Genomic DNA, 23,497 nt, shown 5'->3' on the forward strand with positions numbered 1-23,497 from the left:
GTGCTGTATCAACTGTACTAATCTTAAATTAACTGCCACATAATGCAATGTGCTAGGGAAACTCAGTATAACTATTCTCCAATATTTTATTTTTAAACATTTACACTGGCTGGAAGACGTTATAGACTTGTTCTGGAACAACAAAATAAGAACGGTTCTACATGTCTTGATGATCCTATGCTTAAAAAAGAGAAGTGTTTTACTAATCATGGCACTGGGGTCAATTAGACCACAATGGTTAAGAACCTAAACTGTCCACCAATTCTCCCCATGCAAATGTTGCCCTGCAATAATGTTGCTTTGTATTTATTGAATACATTTACATATTGTACTTCCAACCAGGTTCCCTGGGTGGTTCGTGTAAGCACAATTCAGAATAAAAACACTACAACAAGGCAACAAGCCCAGGCAAAAAAAACTAAGTTAAAACCAGCAAGAAACACAGAAACAATTGAAACAATAATAATATGCAGCATTGTGTCATCTGCCTGAGACATCTGCATAACCACAGACTGACCAAGGCTTTCATATGCGTGCCAATCAAGCTGGATATAATGGTCTCGGCAAATTTTCCCAGATCAATCTTCCTCAACATCAACTCAGGGACCATCTACATCAGCTCAGGCAGGGAAACCAATGGGAAGCAAGGTGGCTGATACACCAGCAGAATCCCTAATCAATCCCTAGACCCCAGTACAAGACGCAAACACTCAAGCCTGGCACATGACTGAACAGGATGACTTATGGAATTCCTATAGAGATCTCACAAGCCTATACTTATGCTTGCACTGAGTACCCAAAAAGGAACAGCCCAGATAGACTAACTCCTCCCAGCTCACCAAGTCTCAGTACTACACACCAACTCAGCCTCCTCATCCACAATTAATCACAAATGGATGAGGAAAAAATTGTTATTGACTAACCTGGAATTTAGCACTTGTACCTGAAGACCAGGTACCTGAAGACATGATGGTGCTGAAGCAAAATGAAGATGGTAAAAAGAAGCACCTCCAGGAAGAACCCAGGACTACAAATTCCATTTTGGTCTTGTAATGTTTCTGCCTTATTTACCACTTTTGTATCCTGCAGTGTTTGCTTCCATATTAGTGTTTCAAAACAGCCAAAATAAGCAGCTATACACTACTGTGTATCATTGAAAACTTGAATAATATTCTCTCCCACAGACACTTTGAACTTACTGAATTCCAGGTTGTGTTGATGCACAACAGACGCTCAAAATATTTCTAGTGAACTTCAGGAACTTCACAGAAAGAGCATTGACTACCGTACTTAATGAGCACTACCTCAGCAAATGAAAGGAAAACTACTCCACCATTTAAGTCCAAGGCTGCTTTTACTTGAACACATGCTCTTTTAGGAATATGTTGTCAGAACTGAGATTCTACCTTTTTTTAGGCAAAACTAAAAGTAAAGTACCAGATTCCTGCCTATTCTTTGCTTAGGGTCTTTCTTGTGAAGAATACTTATGCCCACATTCACAATATGGCAACGTAACACTTTCCATGTGCACTTTCCATATTTTGCTTGAAAAAAGTTTTATTTCAAGAGAATACTAAAAATCTATTTTGTTTACACATTTGTTGCCATCTGCAGGGCTAGCTCTGAAAACCCCCAAAATACAGATATATAGATTAGGGATGTGTGATAAATCACCGTATCATTGAATACTAGTATTGAAATAACATTGTGCTAAGTGTTTCACCAAAGCAATATACCGGTGAACAAAAGGTGGACACTAACAGCTTCCCAGGGGGCACCTCAGCTGAACGATACTTTACTTTGCAGATTATTTGCTGGCATGGTATATCTAGCTTTGTTTGTCTCTCCCTCCTAACCGATAAGAAAAGCCCTCACACAAACCAACAAACTCTTTCAGCTTCACCAGTATCTTTCCACTTAAAGGGTAAAGGGAACCCTAACCATTAGGTCTAGTCGCGGACGACTCTGGGGTTGCGGCACTCATCTCGCTTTACTGGCCAAGGGAGCCAGCGTTTGTCCACAGACAGCTTCCGGGTCATGTGGCCAGCATGACTAAGCCACTTCTGGCGAACCAGAGCAGCGCACGGAAACACCGTTTACCTTCCCACCGGAGTGGTACCTATTTATCTACTTATACATTGACATGCTTTCAAACTGCTAGGTTGGCAGGAGCAGGGACCGAGCAACGGGAGCTCACCCCGTTGCAGGGATTCAAACCGCTGACCTCCTGATCTGAAAGCCCTAGGCTCTGTGGTTTAACCCACAGTGACACCCGTGTCTTTCCACTTAGAACTCAGCTAATTATGTAGAACCTGCTACCAATCCAGGAGGAACCCTGCCCCCCCCACAGCTAGACAGTCAAGATCCAGCAGCAAACAAATAACTATACAAAGTACCGGAAAGCACTTCTTTCTTCTCTCACAACCCCACCAGTGATTTTTTTTCCTGGTGGTGTTTACGTTGTTGGTTCCCCCTAAATAACTTTCCTCCATGTCAAAAAGGAAGGGTTTTTTTATTTAAAGGAGACTATATTTTGCTTGCTTGCCCTCCCTTCCCTTGGATATAAAGGAAGAGGTTGGTGAGATGAGGGCTTTTGGGGGGGCTCTTCTGTGGGAGGGCAAATGGAGGGGAGATTTAGCTGGCTACCTTATGCTGAAATGGGAGGTTGGGTACTATGTGAGAATGATGGAGAGGGTGTTTTTCAGTAAGCAGTGCAAGCAAATTTGTGTCCACTCACAAGCAAGCCCTACTGAATTGAATGAGGCTTGCTCCCAGGAAGGTAGAAGTTAGTTTAGTTGAATTCAGTGGGGCTTATGCATGCAAAGATACCACTTAGACCACTGAGTGGGGAAGCAGATGCAACTTGACTAGTAAATCACTTAAACTATTCTTAAGTTAGTTGAAAATATATTAAATATATTATATGGAAGTTTATTTAATATTTTTATTAAAGCTACTGCCTTCTTAAATTTTAAGGCCCTCCACCACCGCAGGAAGCCTCGTCAAGGCCCTCTGCTGCTGTGAGGAAACACGACACACCCTCTGCCACTGCAGGGAGGTATGGCGGGACCCTCTGCCGCCATGGGGAGGCCCAGCAAGGCCCTCCACCACCACAGATATATATTGTGATATATCGAGATATCATATTTAGCTAGTGATATATCATGATGTTGAAAACAAGATATCACTCAGTACAAATATAGATATATAAAATAAATAAATAAATAAATAAATAAAATAGGTTGTGCCAGAGTGGATGTTCCAACTGTATTGTGCTTTACCGTATCGTGTACAGACTATTTTATTGTACATCTCCTTGGAGAGGAAGCTGAGGAGTTAAAAAACCAGAATAACTATCATCAATATTGTCTCAAGATTCTTTTTCCTGGCATTAAGGTTTCTGAGAGACATTTGACCATAATTAAGGGGTAGCACACATACTTTGTACAGAGAAGGTCCCAGTTATTTCCAGTTAAAAGAACCAGGTAACAAGTAAAGAACAAGACCTTTTCCTGAGACCCTAAAGAGCCATTGCCAGTCAGAGTAGACAGCCCTAGGACTGACAGATAAACTGGTCTGGTGTAAGGCACCAATCTATGTCCCCACAATAGTTCTGTTCCATGCAGTCTTCCTAACTACGAATCCACCCATGCAGAAGAGTTTTGCATGATTTCGCCCTTTACAAGTCTTCCAGAAAGAAAATGTGTGTGTCTACTTGGAATGACAGCTGCATTGTTGTCCTTCTGTAAAATCCAAAATCCTCATACAAGTTAGGCAGCGATAAATCATCCCATAAATATTAAGTTTAATTAGATTACTGACACCAATGCCAGCCTGTTGAATATGCAACCATATGTCCTTTACACAAAGATAGTAAATTAAACTGGTGGTTGAAGGGAGAGGAGATGAGCTAGAAGTGTAATATTACAAAAGGGAGCACAGTATATTTAAAATAAATTTATATTTACTACCAGCATCTGCTCCAGTTAAATCTAAACACACTCGTGTGCAAAACAATCATACACTTTCATTTTGTAAACATAATCATATACTCTTCACCCAAGGGATCAAACAGAATGTTGTAAATAATGAAAAAGTTACAGCACTCTGTCACTACTGACCTCTAAAAACCCTCCGCTAGTAACTGTATACTGTAACACACAACCCATTGCTTTATGGAGGAAACTCTGCCAAGTTGTTTGTGTGTTTCTGTATCGTTTCCATAGCAAAGGTCAGTGGATGCTAAGTTAAACTAAAGCTGAAAGGCTGAAGAGAGAAGGTCACCAAAGGATAAACTACAATAGTTTCCCCCTGAAAAAACTAATTGTACTAGTGTGTTACAGGTGGATAACTCTGCTTTTATGTAGAGCGAGATGAATTTATGAAAATCAGTATGTATGCATTTTTTAAATTTGAAAATATCTAGAACACGATGCTTTCAACCAAAGATGTATACAGATTTTTATTACAAAGTTAAACTTTGTTTCTGTTGTGTATGTTGTGATATGTGTGCACGCGTTGTTGGTTAAACTTAAGAAAAGCAATAAAAATAAAATTTAAAAACAAGGTTAAACTTTTGACCATATTGTTTGAATTAGTAACTGACATTTTGGAATGAAATAATGTTACCATATTATACAGCATTAGAATTATTTTGGTTAGACCTTTAAATTTCCAGATCTGAAGTTACCATCTTATATAGGTCCTTGCAGAAAATAACCCACACAATCCAGATTGGGGGGCTACAAGCACAGAACTTGTGCAGAACAGGTACTTGTAAAAATTTTCAAAAATATAAAATGAGCATGCATATAGCAAAGAAAACTGAACAGGCAAACTTTAAAACGTCATTTTAGTCAAAGTTCGTTTTTTGTATCTTCTAGTTTTGACTCCCCACCTCCTTTAGCAGATTGGCAGTTTATTCTGTATTTAACCACCAACATACAGAACAGCCTCAAAGGTGCTGGGGGTAAGCATCTTGAGAACATACAATGGAAGGGCTGGAAAAGGCAAGCTAATATTAAACATTATGCTCCAATGTTAAACAACATTTTCATCACCATCACCTTATCAATTCTCTTGCAAACTCTCCAGCTACCAGGCCAGAGATTTCATAATTAAGTGCTAACTTCTAAACACATATAGTTGTACCAGCTTCAGGAAAATCCCAACTGCATGCACGGAGGGAAAATAAAACAGAGTGGCACAAGATCAGTTTGTGCTTAATGGAGGAACTGCAAGACATTTTAATATTCTCTTCATGGGGCAAGCAGCAACTGGTAGGGGATTTAAAAATGGAAAGATGACACATGGTTAGGGTTAATCTTCCCTTTCTCCACTGCACAACCCTGATTCAAACCTACTACGAATGCAGTAGTAATAAGAGTGAAATAGAAGATTTTGAAATGCAACCGATATGTTCATAGATCTCTCACTTTTTTAACTAGTTTGGACCTAAAAACTGATAATAAATGATGGAGCCCTTGGAGATCTCTATTTAAAAAAGAAAATACAAGAAAGAACAGCCACCAGAAACAGAGGCACAACAGACTAACATGACAGTCAAGTTGTGATGAATGAGTGGGGAAAGCTCCTTTAGTAATTATGGTCAGAAATGTTCTAAATTCAATTCAAGGCTAAACTAAATTTCATCTCATTTTCAATGCATTGTATCCCACCAATCTTCCAAGAAACTCTAGGTTATCTTCATTTATCCTCACCACCAGTCCATGAGCTTTATTAGCTGAAACAGGAACTTGTCCAAGGCCACCCAGTGAGAATCCTGACTGGTATTTCTTATTACTTTCCAATACCTTATAATTCATACCCCAATACTGCCCCCATCAAATAATGTAAGCTTTGTGGAAAGGCTCTCATATGAACTCCAAGCTCAGCACACTTTATTTTGCTTAATTATAGAAGTGGTCCTAGTAATGTTCCTTTCACACAAGCCAACTTATTTCAAAATAAAAGTTGTAAACAACCAGTTTTAATACTTACTGCTAAGATGTTATTCTATAAAAGGCTATGCATGGTGCTTAGGTTTCTAGCAATCTCACATTGCAACACTTAACTGGTTCTAATAACCATTATAAAACAAGAAAAATCCTTGTAAACTATCAGCTTATCCAAAGTTAGTTCAATAATCCCAGCTCCACATAAACTACACTTTTGGCAAGCTGCTTCAAGACTTTGTTTACAGAGGCTGTTTTTTGAAGACTGCATCTCTCTCAATCAAAAACTGTAGAAGCAACTCAGAAAGTCAACTGCACTACTGAAATAGAAGAGATGATCACTCAAATTGGACACATTAATGCACACTTGAAAGTGGACAAACAGTAGAACAGTGCTATGGGTAAATCTCTTAGAACAGCAGCATTTTTATTTACCTTTACCTTTAACTATATCTATAGGCTGTCCAGTTATAAAAGTTCTCTGGATAACTTAAGTTCACACAAAGGCAAGGGGAGAATGGAAGGACTGGTGTGCCCAGCACCAACTGGTGAGCAAGAAAGCACGACAGCACAGTTAACTAAAACTGTACAGACTGAAGACCACTCAACTTCTTCCCTCTTCACAAGATGACACTGAATAATGACTGTACAGATCAGCAACTGAGTTTTAGTTGTGATAAGGAATAGTAGTGTATCTCCTGCATGGGGAGCTGCCATCCCTTTACATTAGCTCCTATAGATCACATACATTTCAGTATCAGTTACTGAACCTATGTGCATGAGCACATATATGTGTATAAACTTCATGAATAACACAAATGGGGGTGAAATGCCGCATACATCCTAACTTACTTTCAAAGCAGTCCAATACCTACTAAGTAGTGCTAAAGTCTTACATACATATGGCAAATCTAAAAAAGAAGAGATATTTGAAACAAGCAGAGGAAAAAGAAAAATATATAATACAACTAGACTCTTCACCTGGGGAGTGTTTGCCCTCTTGATTAAAAAGGAGTAGTTTTACTTGGATAAACAGCTGCTTTTTTAAAAAGTAAGAGCTGTATTCTAATACTGTTAAAATTTGAACTTGATCTGTGGGTTCTGTTTCAGACTCAATATTTCTATCCAGGGAAGTAAAACAAGGTTCTATTTAATTGTTACATAAATTATACAATTTAGGAAATTTCTTCCTTCCCATCTCCCAACCTGAACTGATAATTTAAAAAATCCCAGTGCTTCTTCATATAGATAGTATTACGTTTATCTCAAAGCCCACTTGTGTTATACAGACAACTCTCAACTTACGCTGGAGTTATGTAGCACATAAAGCCAAAATTTCATATAATCAAAACACAATGGGTACAATGGTGGGTAGGATTGCCAAAGTTATTTTCCCCAGACACCCACTCCCTTTATGCCTCATTCATTCATGCTAAGCACATAAAGTTGAATGCTGAAAAGTTGAATGTGTGTAAATTATGAGTAATCTGTACGGTGTATAAAAATGACATGTTGAGCAGGTGTTAGTCATTGCTCCTACCAAAATTCCCGAACACAGTCAAGTCACGCTTGCCTTCTGGACTGGAGTGTGGATCCTATTGCTAGGAAACTGCTCATAGGACAGCATGCCTAATTAGTTTCAATAGGAATTCTGCTGGATCAGGCCAAAGACCCACCTATCCACCATTCTGTTCTCAGTGGTCAACCAGATGCCCATGGTAAGCCCACAAGAAGGAACTAAGTGGAACAGCACTCTCCTCAATGGCATTTTCTGTGGAACTTGATATCCTCCATGCCCCTGCCCTACAGACAGTTTCCAACAAAAAGTACCACCTTCTACTACATTTTCCATCTAATTCTTTAGGACAAACTCAACTATTATCACATCTATTAAAACTAGCTTTTTCTAATTGTGCGCATTTCTAGACTAAAAACACAATCCACAAAGTAAGCAAGCTAAAGTTCCAACTAACAGAGCATAAACATAATGTATGGTTTCACTTATTATCAAACATAACTTGTAATTTTCTGAAAACTAATTTCTTGGCAATCTGGTTTTCTTTTCTATCTTGAGACAGGATCTTTAAGGCAAAAAAACCCAACAACAACCCCTGAATATGAGAACTATACATGAAACCTCAGTAATGTTACTCTTCAACACACTTCTCTCCATTATTGGCACAGAAGCTATTACCAGAGCAGAGAAAATGCACCTCATCCCTTGAAAGTAACAGTCATTTGCCACAGATAATCAGGGATGAACAAAATTTAAAGCTTTTCTAATACTTGTACAAAGGACTGTCAACCTTATTTTTGTAGCTCTGAGATGAAGGGACTGAAGCCCTCCAGGCTTACTGAACTACAACTCTTGGCATTCTTGATCATCTTGGCTAGGGCTGATGGAGTCCAACAATATATGGAGGGGCACAGGTTCTCAAGTCCGGCTGTACGTAGATAATTTCATTGGGCTACCTCAGAGGGATAGAAGAGAAATAGTGTCCCAATCAGCTCTGCAGAGAAGCCACCTTCATCAGACTCCTCCCTCCATCAATTTTCACCTGAAACCAGCCATTCCACCAGTGCCATGCCTTTAGATTGCAAGGCTGAGAGCAGGAACTGATCTTTGCAAGCTGCCATGTGACTCTTTTTAGGTTGGAGAGCAAGATAACAATGCTTCAAAATGTATCATTCAACACACACCTCTATTACAATCTTCATTAACATTCAAAGTTAACAGTAGTTCACGGATAAAACATTATATTAGCATCTTTTACCTTCACTACAGGATGGCCACCAGTTGATGCTTTTACTGCTCCTCTACTGCCTTCTGTTTCATAATGTGCTCTATGATGAGTTTTTGGTTGCACTTCTATTTTCAATTCACACTGTCCATATTGAGTAGGCAAAGGCCAGTCTAGGGGAGGCAACGAAGATGTGCTAAAAACAAGAAGTGAACAGATTTCATTATTTAATACATTTATACCCTGCACTTTCAACTCCTAAACAGCGCCAAGGGCAGCAAGCACTACAAATACAGTAATAAAAGTGAGCATACAAAAATCAAACAGAATAAAAATCTATTGAATACAGTAAAATATTTCATGCAATGGTGGACCTTGTCCACCATTGGACAAGGGTAATGTGGTCAATTCTAAGGCAATTGCCACCATGGAAAGGACACAGTATGAATGAGGAGAGACTACCATGTGCAAAAGTGACATTTGTTGCATTTTCATAAACCTTCACTGCATGCAGAAGTCCTCACCCAATCTCTTCTGCAAAATTTAACTCAAAAAACCAACCCTTAACAGAAGCCCTGTATCCTTTGGTCGGATGTGAGAGCCATCTGGCTGTGACATCTTTCACTGCACTGATTACCAGGGTTAATTCAGTTGATCTGGCTGGCTAGGTGGGTGTCCCCTTTCTCCCTCACCATTCCACATATGATGCACCCAAAGCTGTGTGCTTGGTAAAAGAGAACGATCCCATCCAAAACATATATTTTAGTCCAGCATATCATAGCCAGCACTTCCTCTCATATTAACCACTTCACCCACTAAGAATTATGAGAGAGGCCTACTTGGGACAGATTTCACTTCTTGAGTTGATCAGAAGAGTGGAACAGTTTGAGCCCAACTATGTGATTATTCAAAGAAAATATCCTGATATTTAAAAATAAAACAAGTATTTTTAAAAACGTTACTACCCCAACACCAATAATAGGTTTTTCCAGGGAATGTGAATGAAGCAACCCAAGTTTGTACTATTTGTGTACAAGTTTAATTTTCGTTTTCACTAAGTTTTGTTGTTTTCCTTTTTCTTCTTCTTTGTTCTTATGCGTTATTGAAGTTTAGGTTCTTATTTAAATACATTAAAAGATCTATTTAAAAAAAACCTTGATCATTCAGTCTAAGGAATGCATATACTGTATGGGCTTTCTATTGTTACTGGTCTTTCAAAATGTTTAAACAACTTTTAAATGTTATTAGCAGCCATAGAGGGATTCTTACTTATCTTTATTGTAGCATTATAAATAAAAGATTGGCTAACAAAACAAAACAGAAGTCTAAGCAGGATCAAACAAACATAGCAGGATCAAATTTTAAAAGTTATTTACTTTAAACTGTTTAAATACAATGTGGCCATCATGAGCAGTTAAGCTTGCATTCAGAACCATAATTCTTATTAAGGCTAACATTAATCTTAATCTGAAATTCATTCTTCAATGAAGTATAATACTACAAAGCCAATAACTATGGTAATTGAGCCCCCCTCCCCACAATAAACTTTTGCATTATTCCAAAATATTCATTAGCCAGGCTGTAAACCCACATTTCTGAAGTCATGGAAAGACTGCTGCTTGTAATACAGCGATTGCCTAAGCTTTCCTCTGGAGCATAAACAGACACCTGCAAACCCTAGCCTACTGAATATGGCCAAGACTGCCTCTTTCTCAATAGATAGCTTTCTTTGATAGATGTCTGGATTACTTAAGATCACCTTCCATAATTCCAAAAACCAAGGAGGAAAGCATGCATTTCTTGTAAACTTAGGTGAATTTGTTCACCCAAGCTGCAAGGGCATATATGAATAAATAATACAAATATAGTATTATCAAACTTGATAGAAATCATGAGAGTTCTTATTAGAATGATCACCACTTGTTGGCAACTGCTCTGTCAATAGCAGACAATAATAGCAGCTGTATTATAATTAAATGCATACACTTTATTCACTATTATTTTCTCCTCTAACATTAGAGGAAGAGAATGAAGCACTGAGAATTCCTACAAAAATACCAGAAGAAATGTCAGCATTACTCAAAATAAGAGCTAAACTTTAAATAAGTAGAGGGGGCCAAGGTAAAAAGCATATCTGCTAGCAATGTATTTTTGAGTAAACAAACTATCAGAGAAAAGATACAGGTTTTTTAAATGTTCATTAGGGAGAACATTACCCAAAAACCTTTTTTGCTTATTAGTATTTCTCATATCCCACCATCAAGAGAAGCCTGCAGTGAGAGGTCAATGTACTATTAAGAATGCTACACTAAATTGATCTCATTTATGAAAAACGAAACAAATATACACCATCACCTCAGAGTTACCCAGCTGACTGCTCCAAGACAGCTAGCCAATTTCACAGTAGGACAGAAAAATTATTTGCGACTAAAACTAGTCCAAGTATAACATATAAAAAATGGAAACCACTTAGTAAATCCAGCATCTCAACACAGAATCTCATTTGCCTACTTAAAACACTAATGACACATACACTGTAGTTCAACTTGACTATGACAGGCTTAATTGAATTCTTTATGGTTATTACTTAAATATTTGTTTGTCTGATAGCACAGCAGTTACCAGTGCCTAGTATCTATGGCAGAACTGACTAAGGAATACCAAGCAAGAGAAGCACTGCAAAGCTAATGCAGAAAGTGTGTACTGCTTTAACATGCAAGTGGGCAAAGAGCAGAGTGATCAGCCACAAAACTCTTTCTATTTTACAGCTCTAACCTTGAGAAACAGGCTCCCTGTTCCAAGGGGCAATATTGTTAAACCTACGTTCTTTTGTCAAACTGCATGTCAGGCTACTAGCTGCTCTTAGGCAAATAGCATCAATTGCCCCAAACCTATTTACACAAAGTATAGCAAATGTTGGGATGCATGGTGGCACTGTGGTCTAAACCACTGAGCCTAGGGCTTGCCAATCGGAAGGTCGGCAATTTGAATCCCTGCGACGGGGTGAGCTCCCATTGCTCAGTCCCAACTCCAGCCAACCTAACAGTTTGAAAGCACATCAAAGTGCAAGTAGATAAATAGGTACCACACCAGCGGGAAGGTAAACGGCGTTTCTGTGCACTGCCCTGGTTTCACCACAAGCGGCTTAGTCATGCTGGCCACATAACCGGAAAAACTGTTTGCGGACAAACATCGGCTCCCTCGGTCAGTAAAGCAAGATGAGCACCGCAACCCCAGAGTAGTCCGCGACTGGACTTAACTGTCAGGGGTCCTTTACCTTTATATAGCAAATGTTGCCTTAGCCTATACTGTTCATTTCAAGATTTTTTCCTCACTCTTTTGCTTCTGACCTTGCACTACACAATTTTGAAGAATCAAGTACAGTGGTACCTTGGGTTACAGACGCTTCAGGTTACAGATGCTTCAGGTTACAGACTCCACTAACGCAGAAATAGTAGCTCGGGTTAAGAACTTTGTTTCAGGATGAGAACAGAAATTGCACAGCAGCGGCGTGGCGGCAGAAGGAGGCCCCATTAGCTAAAGTGGTACCTCAGGTTAAGAACCATTTCAGGTTAAGAACGGATCTCCAGAACGAATTAAGTTCTTAACCCAAGGTACCACTGTACGTGTAGGTTATCTTCCACTATTACATTGGTAATTGAACATGGAGCTTTATTTAGGGAAGTCTGGATGCTCCAACAGCCAGTAAGTTTGTCTTTCTGGCTCCAGTTCCTAGGAAAATGCAAAGCAATTGTGGTTTCAGGATCCAACACTAATGCTTAAGAGCACCAAAGTTTATTTAAACTGGTGTCAGAATGTTTGCCACTGCTAAAAGACTGAAAATCGGAACACCACAGGGCAAACACACGCACCTGTGTTAACTTTTTAAATGTAACTGCATTTTTAAAGATCCATTAGACGGTGCGTAAACATTAAGCTGTTTATTCTTCTAGCACCTAATAACTTCAAAGGTACCTGCTGAATGTATGGGGACATTTATTCCCAGGTCAACAAATATATTTGAAGGCTTTGTTTATTTAATATAGCTTAGTTTCTAATGTTACTGAGCAATACACAGTTAAGATATACTTTGTTTCTGTTTAGGCAGTCACCAATAGCTATGGCTGATAACCCATGACTGATAACCCTAAAAGGATTAAAGTATTGTTGAACTGCTAATTCAAAATCAGAGTAAATCTAAAAAAGCCTTCTGATTTCAGACATCTGGCTAGTAAACAAATGTTAAGTAATAATACCCAATTCGTTCCACTGCACTGATAAAAGAAGGGAAATGGGTACACATTATTTAAAGCACTCTCATTTTCTATCAGGGAGATCTAAAGGAGAAGAGTGGGCTCAACATACCCAACATAAATTCTGTGGGCTGTATCCAACTAAATTCTACTTGGAATAAACCCACTGAAATTAATGTACCCAAGTCAGCCTTGTCCATCAATTTCAATGGACCAGATGAAATTATCTGAAAAAACCAACCAACCAAGGAAAAATGTGGTAATGCAAATAACTACTTTTAAACATTGATATGGGCACTGCAGAGGGCCTTTAATGTATGTGAGAGTAAGAGAATAATATTTTGATTGAAGGCAGTTGTTAGAATTCTATGTGACTAACATTCCCATTTTAATCCATATCTTCTAGTAGGAGGGAGCAAACATTAAAAATTGTGCAAAAATGGTATATGATGTGTATGAGACTGTTTCAAATGAAGATATCTAATTCAATACTATGATGGAGAGGATACTGGGAACCAGGGTTATGAAAAAGTGTTGCAGTTTTGGACTTTGCGGAATTACTAAAATGTCTGGACAGCAACTTCTGAAATCTCTGGAACTGGCCCTGCTAAACACTGTTCAAAACAACAAGGGGGCTTGTCATTTTACGTCCCTAATTGGATATATTCGTGTAGCTGCCCAGCTGACTATTGGAAAGACCTAAAGTGTGCTGTGTTAACTATTGGGGGGGGGTTCCCCCCAAAAAAGAATCCTGAGGAAACTATAGTTTACCCCTCACAGAACAACAATTCCCAACACCCTTAATAAACTACAGTTCCTAGGGTTATTGGGGGAAAGCCATGTGCTTGAAATATGTGTTAAATGTGCTTTAAATGTATGGTTTGGATGTGCCCTACTTTGATCATAAGATTCTGAACATGCTACATTCTGGTGGAGAAAAGGGGGAGGGGGAGAGATAAGAGGTGAAATCCCTATCTGTTTCTACACTACATCTGTAGAACATCTAGCAAACGACAGAGTATAGTACCATAACAGCAGCATATGTGGTCCTCCAGATATTGTTAGACTCCAACAACCATCAGCTCCAACCAGCGGGTCAATTTGCAAGCTTCTCTCTGGAAGTCCATGTTTGCATAGTCATGCTAAGCCATAGTTTGGCTCACCATGTCATGTGAACCGGGTCATTGTGGTTTACGTTGGATACACAGTGTTCCGTTGCACCAGAAGCAGTTTAGTCATGCTGGCCACATGACCCAGAAAGCTGTCTGTGGACAAATGCTGGCTCCCTCGGCCTGAAAGCGAGATGTGCTGCAACCCCACAGTTGCCTTTGACTGGACTTAACCATCCAGGGGTCCTTTACCTTTTTACCTTTTTTTACAACACTAAACTATGGGCTTGTGTCTCTTCCCGCCCTCTTCATTAGTCTCTAATTCTCTGGCAAGGCTGCAAAGAGATCAGGAACTTTGACTTTCATTTTTAAGTGTTTGCAATTTATTGTTATATCCAAATCAAAACTGATTTATCTTAACTAATTTTCACCATAGCCTGCGGAAATAAGCCATGGGGGGGAAATTAACCATGGCTAGATTTGTTTCCCTAAGCCATAGTTAAGATTGACCAGTTTATCCATGTTCGAACAGTTAAAACTGGAAGTGAAACTTAAAATAGCTTAGCACTATGTTTGAATGAGTTCTGTGTCTAGGCCAAATTACCTCTACACGTATTCAATGATTTACAAGTTATTTAGTTGTAATTTGTGAGGCAATATAATGTTCAGGCACTAGGTTATTTGTTTTCAACAAAATACCTTAGGAATACAACTGCCTAAAGAGACTTACTATCTTGTATTACAGTGTATCAACTTCTAGTCATATGTACATGTAAAGACAACAGCACAAGTAGTCCATTTCCCACAATTACTTACCGAAAGATAGGAGTATGGCCAGGCTTTGGTTTGTTCCAGGTGAAGTGTGAAGGAACAGAAAGAAATTGGTCACCAGACAAGTCTTTTTTTAACATATGCTGGGCTCCAGAGCTATCATCTATTGCTGTTTCAAGTGATGGTGATAAACTACCCTGTTCTTCAGAACAAAGCTCTATTTTTCCTGATATAATGGCAGTTTGATCCTCAGAGGTCTTTCGTGTTTTAAGAGGGATGTCAGTCTCTGCACAACACTGAAAAGGTGAAAGGCCAGGAGTCAGACCATGAAGAGAAGAATTTAGCCATGTGTCTTCAGTTATACTTCCCCTAGGAGAATGTCCTGGAGAGGGAGTTGGAGAATGGTGAGGAGAAAGTGAACCAACATAACAGATCTCAGCACTAGAATGTCGCCGTTTCCCACACGGTGATGTAGGTCGCGATGATGGTCTTGAGGTTGGCCTAGGGCTAAGCCAATTTTCATCTGTGATACTAGTCCTAGGAGAATGACAAGGAGATTGTCTAGGTGACAAGGCATGCCCAAATCCATAAGATTGTTGCCAGGGTTCATCCACTGGACAGCCCCTTGGAGAACCTCCAGGAGATGCCAAAGGTGATCCAAGGGTAAATCGAGCAGCAGCTTCATTCAGTTCTGAATCCACATCATCATAAATATGAGAAATCGACTCACAAGAGGAGGCATCCGAGAACCAGCTTCGGGAGGAAATGCTGCTGGCAGGACTTGGGCTAAGGGACGAATCCCTGTAAGATGGCTCAAGAGGAAGATACAAATGGTCCCTTGAAGGCCTTTCCATATATTCATTTTGAGGGCCATTTGTGTGCAATTCATTTTCACTGGCTTCTATTCCTTGATGACAGTTAGGAGAAATAGATGTAATTTGAATGCTAGGACACTCAAATGTCTTAGGACCACCTAGTGCACTGTACTTGGATTGTGGTACTTCACACATTCCTTCATAGCTTTTATGACCCTGCAGTCTAGTAGGCGAAGACAAAGGAGAATGATGTGACTGAAATCCATGACAAGGGATACAAATAGGATGATTTACAGATGGTGAATGATCTACACTGAAGATGCACACAGAAGCACAGTCATCAGGTTCAAGATCTGAAAGACAGACATTGAAGTGCAGTTATTGTAACTTGGTAAACTATTTAAATACTTTGTTTTAGGAATTTTTCATTACGCTGACATTTCTAGCAATTCCATTACCCTTCTTCAACAAAGTGTCCAAAACAGTTAACATTTCAAAATACTAAGAGAGGAATATAAAATAAAGACACAGGAGATAAAATTAATATAATATGACCAAATCATTATAAAAATTCATTCAACTTTTTTTTAAAAAAAGTCTGATTCATTAATAAAAAGGTAACATCAGATGTGTACCAAGTTTGTTAGCTTCCTGTAAAATTTGAATTCTACAGAAAAAGAGCTTCTTCCTTCAGTATGCTTTTATTTAGACAAGCTGCCCTATCCTTGAAGGCAGACAATACTCACTACACTATTTAAAAACAAAAAACAAGCAGCCTATCCTTTCCAAACCACATGTACCAGATTCATGCGCATTCATTTTCTGTGTGTGTTCTTTCAAACAACGGTTAAAAAAACCTAGCAGCCTAACTGTACTTCACATTTTACTTCTAAAGGATCTCAGCACATAGCGCAGATCACACAAATGGCAACAGAAGTACTTCAATTATTGAAGGTCATACTAAAGCTGGGCAGCATCTTTCGAAAGAAAAAGAAAAAGCAGCTTTGCTTAGAAGTATATCATCAGCTGGGAATATTATCTTCATATCTTTTGTTGAAGTCTATACACAATTTGATTCATTACTTACTGCCAGCATTAGTTTAAACTAGGAAGGTGATGCTTTCACTCCCTTCCTTGCAGCCCCAACCAGAAACAGCAGGAATATGGGAATCTGTTGTTGAAGAAGGCCTTGTACTACTAAAATATGCTTTTGCATCACAGTGAAACAGACATTTGTGAACAAAAGATTCAAACGATAGTGTTGATTTACAATACCAGCAGAATGTCATTGCTGCTGCTAAACAAACAATACAACTGCTGGTTCAACATTGTTTGACACATTTCTCACTTGTATAGTGTAAATGCTAAATGTGCCTGTAGCTTTGTTTGAGACCAAGATTTGCAATATTCCTCCTTCTTGTATATCTTGACCCAAAAAAGGTCTAACTGGTTTATACAGCTACCCTTTCCAGCACAAAGGCCAACAAATGCATGTTTAAAATGTGGCTACAACAAAATGAGCACCAAACCTCATGCATTTTTAAACAAACTGATGTTTTCTCATTAGAGAACATAATCTACACAGCAGCAGCAGATCCACAGTATATTTAAGGCCACTTAATACATTGCAGAGTTCTTAAAACAGAATGCTATTCTGTATCAGAATGAATATGAAACTTTGAATAGAGACCATGGGCAAATGCCCTTATATGTGGGGTACTTCGGTCAGATATACTTGGTCAGAATCTTCCTGCCTTCCCCACTGTGTATACACATGTTGAAACACACACACACACACACGTAAAATTGCCACTCACATACTATGGCCCACACCAGGGACGAGGAACCTGTGGCTTCCTGTATGTTGTGGGACTCCCAACACCCATCAACACCAGCCACCATGATCAATTGTCCGCTCTCATCCGATCCCATCCGATCTGATCCCCACCCAGGACGGATGGAAAATAGGGTGGACACAGTCCGACGCCCGCCTAGTGGGCGAAAATTTGACTTTTAAAAAAAATCTTTTGAATTTTTCAATTTTTCCCACAGCACACTAGTGTGCCACGGAACAGTGGTTGAAAAACACTGACCTAGACAATATGTAATACAGGCAACCAATTTACATGGGGGTTACATTCTGGAAGCACATATGTCGGTGGGGCCTGCGTAAGGCTGCCCCTGTCCCATCCCTGCCCTCACCCTGTTCTATCCCTTCTGTGATGTTTTGAGAGGTTTTCAGGTCATCTCCAAGTTCAGTGTGCTGCGCACTGTGCGAAGTCAAGCACATACTGGACACACCTAAATCACTCGCTGCCTGTATTGTGCATATATGTAACTGAATCACTGAGCACAAAAGTTAATGCAGACTTCATATAAACCAGGTATGGGGAACCTTCAGCCCTCCAGATACTGCTAAACTGTAACTCCCATCACCGACAACAAGCATGGCCAATGGCCAGAGAGTTGTACTTCAACACTTGGATGCTTCCCCACATCTGATACAAACATCAGCAGTAAAAATACTAACCAGAAGCCTATCTTATGTATGACCAACAAGTCTCAACAATTAATCCCACATTTAATATTATAGCTATCCTTTAACTGGCATATATCACAGACTTTACTCAAGGATGACAAAAGCTTTGCTGTCATCACCAGAAACATTCTGTATAAGGTCACACCAAGTATTTCAGTTATTCATTGTGATTTTCTAGATTCTTGTACCAATGAGGGTGAATGGAATGGGAAAACATTATCAAATAAATTTAGACAATGCCAATATACAGTCTCTGGACAAGAATCCAGAAGCCTAATGTTTTGGCATTATCACAAAAGCTAACACAGTAATTAAAGTGCCATATAAAAGCAAATTGTCCTCTCCTCCACACGTTTGAACCCAGACATGACAAACTCACATTGAACTGCATGATCAAGTAACTGTTTTTATAATGTAAGATATACTATAACCTTAGAAGATACCTTGGAGGAGCAACAAACGCTGACAACTATTAAAGTACATCGGCATCTCCCTTAGTTGGATGTGCTCCATGTGAGATATGCTTCTCCTTCCACAATAGTATTTTCTGAGAATATTGAGTCCAAAGAAACCACCTACACATCGGCCTGATTAACACATAATGTTAAACCATGATTTGGTGTTAAATGAAAACCCAACCCAGCATCTTGACTATGGTTTATTAATTATGGTCTGTTGGAAAATAAGAATCCATGGGATGCTCTTGGCTTAATAACCTTAATTGTTGTTTAGCATTATGTATGAACTGGGACATGTTATATGTGTGGTTTGCTTGTCCTGCCCAATTTACCCTCCAAGCTACAGAGATGCTAGCCAAGAGCAGATGAAAAATGAAACTGCTCTCACTGTCTGTGCCAGAAAATATGACATTGCTGCTAAGTCTGCCTAGTAACAGGATCCTTTCCCTGCCCAATTCCTCAACCTACAGCCTTTGCTTTACAGCTGTGACACATGGTGATGAAACCTTAAAGCAACTTCTGTTCTGTCCTCAACTAACAAACTGAACCTCTCTGAAGTCCCCCTCAAAAAAAATAACACATTCACTGTACATCTATGGTGCAGAGAAGACATGAAAATTTAAACAGAAAATTCAAGTGATTATTCTCCATTATGTATGGCTTTCACTACATTACCCAATTTTTAATTGTTTAAAAGGTGCCTTTTACTAGCATTTGGCAAGTCACGCCTGCACATATTGCAAGTCACAACTACACAAATGAATACAGTGCTTGTCAACATGTTTTAAAAGCAAGAAAAACACCTCAGCTAAGATACCCACCCCTAGGGTATGCCAACAACTCTCTCAACAAATTTCTCCTAAGTTCCCCTACAAACAGCTCATGATTAGTGAGGTCAGGGCTTTTTTTCATCCGGAACTCACTGGAATTCAGTTCTGGCACTTCTCAGGTGGGTGCCATTGCCATTAAAGAGAACAAGGGAGGCGTTCATGATGAGTACCTCTTTTTCCAGAAAAATAGCACTGAATGAGGTGAACGCTTAGCCACAAGCCCTTCCGGGACAGCGCCATCGGCAATGGCGGAGTTCCTCTGACAGAGAGGAACCCGCTCCGTGAAAATCAGGTCTTGCCGCCGCGGCGAAGGCGGAGACCCTTTAAAAATCTCAGGCGGAGGAAGCCTGGGAACGTGGGATTCGGCTGGCACCAGGAGCGCCTCCCCTACTCGCAGGGAAACCCTTTTTGGGGGGTCCGAAGCGACGTGGGTTGAGTGGTGCGGTGTTTTGAATCAACCGCTACTTTTACGGAGTGAAGCCGCACAGCCGTTGCCGGAGAGCGCTGACTTTTTCCTGTGGACAATTGGACTCTAAACAAGTACCCGTGAGTAGAACGGAAAATTGGATTAAGTATTAAGAAATATTTCAATTTGGCACCGAAACGGGAAGGTTCTAAACAGGAAATCCGCCTCCCGTTTTTTGTAAATAGATTGAAGTAAAAACTTTGTAAGCTAAAGTCTGGAAAGTTCTAAATCTCCTTCATTCATCACCACCAAAACCCCTCTTGGAAGCAGGAGAAAAGAGGGGGATTTTTGACTGTTTAAGCCTGCAGGAGAGAGAGTAAAGAAAGATAAATTTTCCACCGTCTCAAACCTGGGAACGGGGTGTCAGAGACAGAAATTTATGGGGAAAGTTCATCGACTGTGAACGGAACGTCTTTTGACAGATAGTAAAAAAAGAGAAATATATTGATTCCAATGTTGCTTCTTGCAATCAAAAGAAACAAAGTATTTGAAAAGTGAAAGTAATTTTTCCTTGTTGGTCCTGCTTTTAAAAGATGGATACAAATAGAAATTGTCTCCTCTAGAGGGAGCTTGTTAATTTGTTGCCGGAGAGGATCTGGGGACCTCACAGCTGTATGATTAGGATCGTGAGACCAGACTCTAACCTTGGGGGGGGGGGAAATGTGTTTACAAGAAGTCTTGGTGCTTGTTTTTTGCAAGACAAGTGCCTTGCTGGAGCAGATGCATGAGAAGATGGATTTGATGACTGTTGCAATTAAAAACTTTGGACAAACAGCGAATACCCATATAGAAACCATTCAGGAACCAGCTCAAGAATCTGTTTTGATAGGGCAAGTGCAAGGGCAGAAGAAAATGGAGGAGGTTGTTGTTGAACCTCAAATAACACAAATGGAGAGATCCGAGGCCTTGCAGGAGTATAAGCCGCTGTTCTTGAAGTTCGAATCTGGAGTGGACCGGGGGGGGGGGTCTGGAGTTGTGAGGGCTCTTAATTTTGGAAAGACTTTGAAACATGCTTTTAATATTTTTTGGATTACAGTGTTGACTGTGGGGAATGGGCTGATCTGCTGAGGAGAAGAGATGGAGATACTTTTGGATTGGAGTCCTCCCGAGACCTACCCCTCAATGAGAAAGGAAAGAAAACAAGAAAAAGATCAACAAAAGATGAAGTAAAGGGCAGGTATAAACAAGAAGAAGACCTGCAGAAGGGACATGGAAAAGATTTAAGAGCCTCGGACATAAGAGCACCAGGTTGATGGACTAGATAGATGAGAAAGGACTGACAAAACCCGAGACCAGGAAGAAGAGACGATGGATGAAGATTGGAAGAAAGTTTCAAAATTTATTTAGAAAAGTATTGTAAAATTAATGAGTATTAGAAAAATGTTGGAATGAAATTATTTGGCCTTAGCAGAAATGTCAAAAAGAATTATGAAAGAATATGTTATGGTTAAAAGAATTTGGTATATATAAGTTTTAGAGTTTTTTAGGTAAGACAAGGTTAAAATAGATTAAGGTAATTTAAATAACAGAATATAGTGAAAGATGGAAAGGATTTGCTGAGATAATTAACAACTATAATACAAAAAAGGGAGGTGTGAGGAGGTCATTGAAATAAGTTAATGAAAGTGAAGGATTTGGGAATATTAGATTTGTTTTTTAATTGTTTGTTTATTTTTGTTTTTTGATTTAGATGTATTGTGTGTTTTGTTCCTTTTTTTACTTTGGTTTTTATTGATCTGTATTGTTTAATTGTTATGTTTATCTATTTCTTTATCTCTTCTTCTCCTTTTCTTTCTTCTTTCTTTGTAACTTTAAAATTCTCAATAAACATCATTTTTTTTAAAAAAAAAAGAGAACAAGGAAGGCGTTCATGATGAGTTCCGGTACCTCTTTTTCCAGAAAAATAGCACTGAATGAGGTGAACGCTTAGCCACAAGCCCCTTTTCGGACAACATGCCAACATGTCAAGCCAAACCTTAGCTTATTTCAGTGCAGTGCAACAGTAAAAACAACTTGGAAGGAGCAAAGTGGATCACATGACCTTGCTAAGTCATAGTTTGGCTTACAAGTTATGCATATCACCTCTCTATGGTTTACCTTTGGCTTAGTGCAGGCATGGCCAAACTTGGCCCTCCAGCTGTTTTTGAACTACAGTTCCCAACATCCCAGACCACTGGTCCTGTTAGCTAGGGATGATTGGAGTTGTAGTCCAAAAACAGCTAGAGGGCCAAGTTTGGCCATGCCTGGTTTAGTGTGATGTATAAACCAGACTAATGCATTCAATACTGTACTTGTGTCTATACCAACTTTAGCGTGCACACCACACAACTAGGAAATCAGTCACTACAATTCCAATCTTATAGAAAAACCAAAGCTTGGAAGAAATAACTTGCTCCAACATTCAAGGCTGAACTGGGATTTGAATCCCAATAACCAGTTCCAAAATTCAACCATTCTATTAACTGGCTCCTAACTTCACTTAATTATAATTGCCTCAACTGTATGTGTCAGTTTCATTTTCAAACAGTTTTTTAAACACAAACAATCCTTATCTCATATAAACATAACTTTTATTCTGCAATGATTTGAGGCAAGACATGAAAGCTTACTGTATTCGTTATAGACAAAATAAGGAACACTAAAAATTAAGAGATAAATAAGTCCCTATGTTACGTAAATTATGATGAGCTAACCAAATGCCCAACATCTTCATGGCTGTGCTTTGTTCTCCATTTATGATAACACTCACTGCTGCAGATTTATAAACAAACAGAACTGAAAGCTGGTTAAATTACTAAGTATTCTGTAAAGTGATACGAAACAGGCAAGTTGTGCAAGAAAATAGTTAGAATTCTAAATACACCAAGCTCTTGGGCACCTGCTCAACATTTTAGTCTTACAGTCTCTCTCAATCAAGTTCCACTGGTTTTCTCCAGAAAACCACTTCAAGTAGGATTTTATTTCATTTACTCATTCACTCAAGAAACACTTAGTTTTCCCCACCATGAAGTTTGGTAGTGTCATGATGACCATCTCAAGCTTGTTTAAGGTAGCAAAATGCAGCCACAAGTCTCTCAGATAAGACTCAAATACCACGTTTCCTCTGGAATGTACCTACTATAACATGTCAAAACCTTTGTTTTTTGGCAAGACCAATCCAGAACATTCTGACCACCTGGATTACTGCAACCATATTTTCTAACTTTTTACAGCTCAGCCACCTGTAACCAGAATAAGGCAGCCACATCATTCACCTTACGTAGACCTTGCAATGCCTTAGCTTGCTTCACTGGCATCTTGTCCTCTTCAACAACCAGCACAAACTTCTTGTCCTTAATTTTAAAGCTCTCCAAAAGCTTCATATTCCAAGATATCACTGCCCATGATTATCATACCTCCCAATTACTACCTTGAAGCAAAACTTCAACCTAAAGACCTACTGATCACTTAAAATGATATTCTCCCATGCAGGCCTTTCCTCCTGCTGGTGCTACCTCCCAGGATACATACACTGCATGAATCCATCCTTTAAATCCCTCCCAACCAACTCCTTCTGTGAAA

General features: G+C 39.3%; 1 protein-coding gene across 1 annotated transcript in view; it reads right to left on the bottom strand.

The window, feature by feature from the left end:
* The window catches only part of NFATC3 (nuclear factor of activated T cells 3), a 49,713-nt gene that overhangs the window by 17,921 nt on the left and 8,295 nt on the right, over positions 1-23,497 (bottom strand). The window contains exons 2-3 of the mRNA XM_082232280.1: positions 14,874-15,996; positions 8,729-8,891 (exon numbers count right to left, since the gene is read on the bottom strand). Coding sequence (XP_082088406.1) covers positions 8,729-8,891; positions 14,874-15,996 — 1,286 coding nt within the window. The remainder of the gene's footprint in view (positions 1-8,728; positions 8,892-14,873; positions 15,997-23,497) is intronic.

The sequence above is a fragment of the Podarcis vaucheri genome (genome assembly GCF_965113315.1).
Source record: "Podarcis vaucheri genome assembly, chromosome: 7".
In the NCBI taxonomy this organism is placed as follows: domain Eukaryota; kingdom Metazoa; phylum Chordata; class Lepidosauria; order Squamata; family Lacertidae; genus Podarcis; species Podarcis vaucheri.